The following is a 9,005-nucleotide window of genomic DNA, read 5'->3' as shown; positions in this document are numbered from 1 at the left end:
TTTTGTTAATATTTTAAAAGAAAAATTGTGATTGAGTGTACTAAAACTGTTATCATGAAATGGAAGTTAAATGTTATTTTCATTGACATGTTCATACCTGCAGAGCATCAACCAAGTTTTATTGGAAATTTGTACCTTTCCTTTTCACCATTGAGGGCATTAACCAGAAGAGCCACCTCTTACCCAACATCACCCTGGGTTATAGTATTTATGAAAATTTCTTCAAGATAGAAATGACTACAGATCCTTTACTGGACCTGCTCTCAGATGGGGTGGCCAATGTGCCCAACTACAGGTGTGGAAGGCAGAAAAACACAGTGGCTGTTCTGGAAGAGTCTGAGGCTGGCATCTCCATCCAGATTTCTACCATGTTGGGTACCTACAAAGTCCCTCAGGTGGGTCTTTCTTAATTTTCATTCAAGCAATTTTCAGTCAGAGTTCCTCTGTTGTAAATTACAAGCAGAGCTTCATTATGGTAATGGGAAGAATTGCATTTTCTTGTTATATTTAAAATACCATCTTCCATTCCTTTCAGATCAGTTATAGTTTTGCTTCCAAGATTCTGGGGGATAAAACTCAGCTTCCTTTCTTCTACCCAATGCTCCCTGCTGAAGGAATCCAGTACCCAGGGATGGTCCAGCTACTCCTCCATTTCAGGTGGACCTTGGTTGGTCTCATTGCTCCAGAAACTGACCAGGGGGAGAGCTTCATGAGTACAATGTCTTCTATGATGTTAAAGAATGGCATTTGTGCAGTTATATATCAAAGATTTACATTAAATGTTGCTAATGTGGTTTTAAAATTTAAGCAATATTACAAATGGAGAAAAGTCAATGTCTTTGTTTATGGTTCAGAGACTAGTTCATTCACAGTAGGGATGGTAGTTATTGACCTAGTACTTACACATCTTCCAGGATATGTTGCAGATAAAGTCTGGATCACCACATCTCAGTGGGATCTCAGCCTTGATTTTATGTTTAGCGTGAATTCCTTGAAACACATTGGTGGCATTTTTTCCTTTGTGATAAACAAAAGGAAATGGGCAAACTATGATGCTTTCAAAATCTTTGTTAACTTCCTATTTAACCTTTTGGAGAAAACTTTTACATGTTCCTCCACTAAAGATGCCTTTTCAGTGAAAATCTGGAGACGGTGCAGACAGAGAGACATTCCGGTGCCTCTAAGGAAGGAGGAGATTGATCGGATCCTGACCATGGACAGCTATCTCATCTACAATAGTGTCTGGGCTATTGGAAGAGCCTTAAATTCAGCTTATGTATCCATATCAAAGAGATCAGTGAGGAACAGAGGTATGAAGATGGAAGCTGCAAGGCTGAAGGCTTGGCAGGTATTTCCTTTCCATTAGTCACATTTCCTTGAAGTATGGGAATTAGTTTGATAAATGGATGACTTGGTTATTTATTCTGAAAAAATAAATCACCCAGAAACTCAAATCCAGTATAATTACATTTCCTTCATTTTCCTTTCTATTTACTCTTATCCTACCTTCCCCACCCCCACCCCCAGCTGCCCAAATATTCTCTTGTTGTAATTTTATGTTTATCAAAGTGAATACATTGAGATCTTGGTTGTTCAGCCATTCTTTTTTTTTCTAAATGAAGAAGTTGGTACAAAGAAGAAGCAAACTTGGGGTCACATATTAGACTGTTAGAGACAATCAGGTAATTCTCTCCACTGAAAAAGGAACATATGGTAACAAGAAGAGAGATATTGTTAACCAATATATTTCAGTCATGATACTTGCAGTGTGAAGTCACTCATCCTCACCACTGAAGACCCTGAAGAAAGCACAGGAAAGTAAGAATAGTGAAGCTATCTACTTTACTTGGGCAACTATGGATACAACACAAGAGAAAAATCTAACAAACAACCCTCAGGTTAAAAGAAAATCTGAATGGATGACATTTCATTCATCTATGTTTTTAGATTAATTAAACATGAATTTTAATCTTTTACCAGTCTACTATAGAGAGCATCCTCTCGTATGGTATTGTGGTTTGGTATGCTGGTCTGACAGCCGCGGACAGAAAGTATTACAGAGGGTAGTGAGCACAGCAGAAGACATTGTGGGCTGTCCCCTGACACCACTGGATGACATCGCCAGGGCTCATTGCCTTGGAAGAGTGAGGAAGATTCTCAGGGATGACTCACACCCTGGATGGCATCTCTTTACTCTCCTACCATCCGGTAGGAGATATAGGAATATAGCCAGCCGTACCAACAGGCTGAAAAATAGCTTTTATCCGTGGGCTGTTAGGCTTTTAAATAGGACATAATCTTATGCAGAATTGACTTGGGAGGCCGGTGTGTGGTGTAGTTGGTTCACATGGTGTGGTAGGATGGAGGGTTTGTTGTCACTGTGTGTTGGGGGGGGAGAGCACGGGGGGAGGCTCAGCTAATCTCAATGTACACATGTTGTACTTTGGCAAGAAAGGTTTATTATTTATTATTATTATTATTATTATTATTATTATTATTATTATTATTATTATTATTATTATTATTATTATCATCATCATCCTCACTGTGATAAAGCAGTGGGAGCAGAAACATGACCAGATGCTTTACAATCATTATTCTGATTTACATAATTAATAATTAAGTTAGCAGCTGTCATTATTCCTCTGCTTATTGATATTCTTCTACCCAAGTTTGAATCTGACAATGAAACCTCTTTTTTTGAGCAAAGAGACAGAAATGTTCAGATCCCTCCCAGCAAAGACTAAGAGGTCTTTTCAAAGACTCTCTGATGTCCCTTCTAAACACTTATTTATTTTATTTTCTTTACAGCTTCACCCCTTCCTTCAAAGCTCCCAGTTTTACAATAATTCAATAGAAGGGGTATATTTGGATGAGAAAGGAGATCTTACAGCTGACCTGGACATTGTGAACTGGATTGTTTTCCCAAATAATTCTGTCAAGAGATTGAAGTCTGGGACTCTAGAAAAACGGGAATCCCAGGATTTTAAATTATCCATTGACACGAAGAGTATCGCACAGGTGGAAGTGCTAAACAAGGTGGGACTAATATTTATTTTATACCACTGAAGGTGGCTATAACAGGAATACTGTCAAGGTTCCAACTGAGGAAGCCAGTTGAATAAGCACTGCTGAGATGATCCAATCTTTTAATGCAAAACTTTATAGAGTACATCATTTTGGCATAGATGAAAGCAAAACCATTTGATTAATTCCCTCTCAAATCACTATATTAAAAGTATACAAGTCTCCCTTCCTCAATGGAGGCAGGTCACATTATCCAATTAAGTGTTACAATATTGTTCTGAGAAAATGCTTTTAGATTTTGGCAAACACCTGATGAATCATCCTTGTTTCTCATGGGCTGACTTCTTGATATCTGTAGCCTGCATTCCATTTCCCCTTTCCCTCCCCCCAAGTTTGTTGACAAGCTGAGAAGCAATAATGGTTGAAACAACAGAAGTGTGCTTCGAATTTGACAAATACACTTTTGGTATGGATGGAGAATTGCCTTCAATGCCTTTGAGTTTTCATATCAGCCAATAAGACTCTCAAGAGTGAAAACTTCTTTATCATCTATTCAGAGGTCCATGAACAATAATCTTCAATTTTCATAAAAACTATTCACTGAATCTATGGTAAGGGTGATAGACTGAGGGAGTCATTCAAAGAATGTGGTTAGCTAGCTAAAGCAAAGTATGTAGGCAATATATCTCCGAACAATTAAATTTCTAAAACAAAAGCCTAAATTTATGTGTATGAAACATTAAAAGGAATGTGAAACAGAGGAGAAGTATGCAATTCAATCTTTTAGATCTTCCTCACATTTCCTATTGGCTTCTAATTAGTCAAAGCTAAATCTTGGACTCCCCTTTATGTATTACTGCCTTGTTGTGATGCAGGAGCTTGTGTAACTCAATGAAGCTATGAGCTATACTGTTCAGGGCCACCCAAGGTGGACAGGTCATACCAGAGAGTTCTGACAAAATGTGAGCCACTGGAGAAGGAAATGGCAACCCACTCCAATATCTTTGCCATGAAAACCCCATGGACAGTACCAAAAGGCAAAAAGATATGATGCTGGAAGATGAGCCCCTCAGGTCGGAAGGCATCCAATATGGTACTGGGGAAGAGCAGAGGGCTAGTACTAGTAGCGCCAGAATGAATGAAGCAACTGGGCCAAAGCTGAAAGGATGCTCATCTGTGGATGCCTCTGGTGGTGAAAGGAAAGTCCGATTCTGTAAAGATTTATTCTCCATAGGAACCTTGAATGTAAGATCCATGAATCAAGGAAAGCTGGACGTGGTCAAACAAGAGATGACAAGACTGAACATCGACATCTTAGGAATCAGTGAACTAAAATGGACAGGAATGGGTGAATTTAATTCAGATGACCATCAGGCATACTACTGCAGGCAAGAATCCCTCCAAAGAAATGGAGTAGCCTTCATAGTCCATAAAAGAGTAGGAAAAGCAATACTGGCATACGATCCCCAAAATGACACAGTGATCTCAGTCCGAATCCAAGGCAAACCATCACAGTAGTCCAGTCTATGCCCCAACTACTGGTGCTGAAGAGGATGAAATTGACCGGTTCTATGAATCCCTACAGCACCTTATAGAACTAACACCAAAAAATGATGTCCTTATCATCATGGGGGATTGGAATACCTTCTTAAATGAACAGTGCAAGGAAATAGAAGAAAACAATAGAATAGAGAGGACCAGAGATCTCTTCAAGAAAATTGGAGATATGAAGGGAATGTTTCATGCAAAGAAGGGCACAATAAAGAACCAATATGGCAGGGACCTAACAGAGGCAGAACAGCTTAACAAGAGGTGGCAAAATTACACAGAAGAAATGTATAAGAACGAGCTTAACATCCCAGATAACCACGATTGGGTGGTCACTGACCCCGAGCCAGACATCCTAGAAGGCAAAGTGAAATGGGCCTTAGGAAATCTGAGCAACAACAAAGCTAGTGGAGGTGACAGTATTCCATCTGAGCTATTCAAAATCTTAAAAGACGATGCAGTAAAAGTGCTACACTCAATTTGCCAGCAAATTTGGAAAACTCAACAGTGGCCACAGGATTGGAAAAGGTCAATTTACATTCCAATTCCAAAGAAAGGCAATGCCAAAGAATGTTCAAACTATTGCACCATTGCACTTATTCCACATGCTAGTAAAGTTATGCTTAAAATCCTACAAGCTAGACTCCAGTAGTATGTGGATCAAAAACTACCAGAAGTACAGATAGGATGTCAAAGAGGTAGAGGAACTAGAGATCAAATTGCCAACATACGCTAAATCATGGAGAAAGCTAGGGAGTTCCAGAAAAACATCTACTTCTGCTTCATTGACTATGCTAAAGCCTTTGATTGTGTAGATCACAACAAATTGTGGCAAGTTCTTAAAGAAATGGGAGTACTAGACCATCTTATTTGTCTCCTGAGAAACCTATATGTGGGTCAAGAAGCAACAGTGAGAACTGATCACAGAACAACTGATTGGTTCAAAATTGGGAAAGGAGTCCGGCAAGGCTGTATACTGTTGCCCTGCTTATTTAACTTATATGTAGAGCACATCATGAGAAAGGCAGGGCTAGATGAATCAAAAGTTGGAATTAAGATTGCCAGGAGAAATATCTACAACCTAAGATGTGCAGATCATACCACTCTAATAGCAGAAAGTGAAGAGGAACTAAAGAGCCTCTTGTTGCAGGTGAAGAAGGAGAGTGCAAAAGTGGGCTTGAAACTCAACTTTAAGAAAACCAAGATCATGGCATCCAGCCCTCTCAATTCCTGGCAAATAGATGGGTAAGAAATGGAGGTAGTGACAGATTTTATTTTCCTGGGCTCCAAGATCACTGCAGGTGGGAACTGCAGCCAAGAAATTAAAAGACACTTGCTCCTAGGGAGGAAAACGATGGCAAATCTAGACAGCATACTAAAAAGCAGAGACATCATCCTGCCAACAAAAGTGCATATAGTGAAGGTCATGGTTTACCCTGTTGCAATGTATGGCAGTGAAAGTTGGACCATAAGAAAGGCTGAGCACCAAAGAATTGAGGCCTTTGAACTATGGTGCTGGAGAAGACTCGTGCAAGTCCCCTGGACTGCAAGGTGTTCAAACCGGTCAGTCCTAGAGGAGATCAAGCCTGACTGCTCTTTAGAAGGCCAGACCTTGAAGTTGAAACTCAAATACTTTGACTACCTAATAAGAAGGAAGGACTCACTGGAGAAGAGCCTAATGCTGGGAAAGGGCAAGAGAAGAATGGGATGACAGAGAATGTGGTGGCTGGATGGAGTCACTGAAGCAGTAGGTGTGAGCTTAAATGAAGATGGTAGAGGACAGGAAGGCCTGGAGGAACATTGTCCATGGGGTTGCGATGGGTTGGACATGACTTCGCAACTAACAACAACAACAAATCTTGAACTAAAACCTCTGCCATTTTTCTGAAAATAAGTTCATTTTATGGGTATGTTATATATGCCACCAATCTCACTATCCAGTTTTATTTCCTTTTCTCTCCTAAGCCCTTGCCTCTTTCTACATGTGTGGAAAGCTGTCATCCTGGATTCATGAAGGTGGCTCAGGAAGGGAAGCCCATCTGCTGCTATGACTGTATTCCTTGTGCAGAAGGAACCATCTCCACCATGGAAGGTGGGTGACTCCAGAGGAAAGGGGAAGACTTTCAGGAAGACCATGGAACATGACATTGTTCCGGCATTTTTAACTAAAGAGTGACAAAGAGTTTCTCCTTCTAACTGGAGACACTTCAAAAACTATAAAAATGAGTCTTGTCTTTTCATCTTTAGTCAGGAGACAAAAGCCATTCATTCTTGCTTTCTTGGCTTGAGTGGGAGGAAAGTGAAACAATGGAATAGACCTATGGAGATTCTCAGTCAGCCAGGTTAATGACTCACTAAAATAATGCAAATGACCAGCTGTCTGCAAGGAATATAAATCCTTCCATTCCCCACCCTCCAGTCAGAGCTGGGGAAACTTCTTGAATGAGAAGTGAAAAGACTTCAAAGAAAAACCAGAAAGTCCAGCTGCCTCTTGAAAAGGCACCTTTGGGAGAATGGAATAGACCAGCCAGATAACTGCTGTCCAGAAATAAAACCTGATCATTTCTTTGGTCCAGATGTAGGGGGACATTCATATTTGCAGGGGCCTTGACTTCAACATCTTATTTCTTCCTGTGATTCACCTAGTCCACTACTAGGAAACCCAATCACTACATGGGTCATTGGTGGGAGGACTGTGGAGTGCTTTGGACTGCATCTCTAACATAAGGTTCATGGAATCTCCTTTAATGATGCAACCTTTAAAAGCAATCACCTCTCATCTTGAGAATCTTTTTGCCTTTGTAACATATCCTTCTGCTTAATACTACTTAAATTTATCAACCATTGCTAGACACTACCTTTCTCCAAACACATTGATCCAATGTGTTTCACACCAATGATGCATATAATGGAAAAATCTTTACACAGATATTAATCTTTCTCTTTTCAGATGCTGAAAAATGCATCAAATGTCCAGCAGATCAGCATCCAAACATCAACCGAGATGAATGTATACCTAAGACTGAAACTTTCCTATCCTATCAAGAAAATTTGGGGATCATTCTAGCTTCCCTTACAATGTTCCTGTGTTTAGTAACAGGTTTTGTCTTGGGAATCTTCATTAAATGGCGAGTAACACCCATAGTCAAAGCCAACAATCGGGACCTTTCTTATATCCTCCTCATTTCCCTCTTGCTTTCCTTCTTGACATCATTCTTATTCATTGGCCAGCCGAGAAGAGCTACTTGCCCTCTCCAACAAGCAACCTTTAGCAACATTTTCTCAGTTGCCATTTCTACAGTCTTGGCCAAAACAGTCACTGTTGTATTAGCATTCTTTGCCACAAAACCAGGGAATAATTTACAGAGATGGCTAGGGAAGACCTTGGCCAATTCTATCATCCTTTCATGTTCTGGTGTCCAAGTTGTCCTCTGCAGCATCTGGTTGAGCACTTCTCCCCCATTCCCTGAGTCAGACATGTACTCACAATCTGCAGAGATCATCTTGCAATGCAATCAAGGCTCTGTTGCCATGTTCTACCTTGCCCTTGGCTACATGGGTTTCCTGGCTCTCATCTGTTTCACAGTGGCTTTCCTGGCCAGGAATCTCCCTGGGGCCTTCAACGAAGCCAAGCTCATCACCTTCAGCATGCTGGTCTTCTGCAGCGTCTGGATCTCCTTTGTACCCACGTATCTGAGCACCAAGGGGAAGTACATGGTAGCTCTGCAGATCTTCTCCATCTTGGCCTCAAGTACTGGCCTGCTATGCTGCATCTTCATCCCCAAATGCTACATTGTTTTTTTAAGACCAGACCTGAATACAAAAGAACATTTGATGTCAAAATAACAGACGTTCCCCTAAATTCCAGTCAATTATTTTAAAAATAGTATTTGCTATCTCAATGTTTCTTTAAAAGTGCAGATACTCCAAGAAACCTGTTTTTGTTGTTCTGTTTTGTTGTGAATCATAGTAAAAACACCACATTTAATAAATAAATATATTTGCCCTTCTTTCCTTTTTTAAGTATTTAGAAAACTGTACTAGGAGTCTCTTTCTCTCTCCAAATCAGGGTTCATTTTATTATTTGTTTGTTTGTTTGTTTGTTTAATTTTGCTGAGTACTGCCATCATGAACTGCTACTGCAAACTGTCAAAACTTTCCTCATCCAAAAAGATCTTCAATGTAATCTACAAAATCAACTATAATGATTGCAACAATTTGCATGAGACAAACATCATGTCAGTTGAAAACCAGTATCTATGAATACCAGCTGGCAGTCAAATGCCACGATGCCATATCCTCAATCCTTAATCCCAAATCCTTAATCTACCCATACCAACACCAAGCAACACCAGTTCAATTGGAGTAACACTAAAATTATTGGTCATGCTACCATCCACTACAGTGAGTTCATCATCAAAGTCTGGCAC

The 9,005-nt window shown here is 40.1% G+C and overlaps 1 protein-coding gene across 1 annotated transcript; it reads left to right on the top strand.

Annotated features, from left to right (window-relative positions):
* Nucleotides 1-233: 233 nt before the first annotated feature.
* On the top strand, nucleotides 234-8,421 carry LOC308663046 (vomeronasal type-2 receptor 26-like; the record flags this gene model as incomplete). Its single annotated transcript, XM_081319188.1, has 4 exons — nucleotides 234-395; nucleotides 2,812-3,039; nucleotides 6,541-6,667; nucleotides 7,526-8,421. The coding sequence occupies 4 exons, from the start codon at nucleotides 234-236 to the stop codon at nucleotides 8,419-8,421; spliced, it is 1,413 nt and encodes a 470-aa protein (XP_081175314.1).
* Between the last annotated feature and the right edge of the window lie 584 nt (nucleotides 8,422-9,005).

The sequence above is a fragment of the Vipera berus genome (genome assembly GCF_964194415.1).
Source record: "Vipera berus genome assembly, chromosome: 2".
In the NCBI taxonomy this organism is placed as follows: Eukaryota; Metazoa; Chordata; class Lepidosauria; order Squamata; family Viperidae; genus Vipera; species Vipera berus.
Note: the sequence above shows the minus strand (reverse complement) of the source record. Positions and strands in the feature narration are given on the sequence as shown.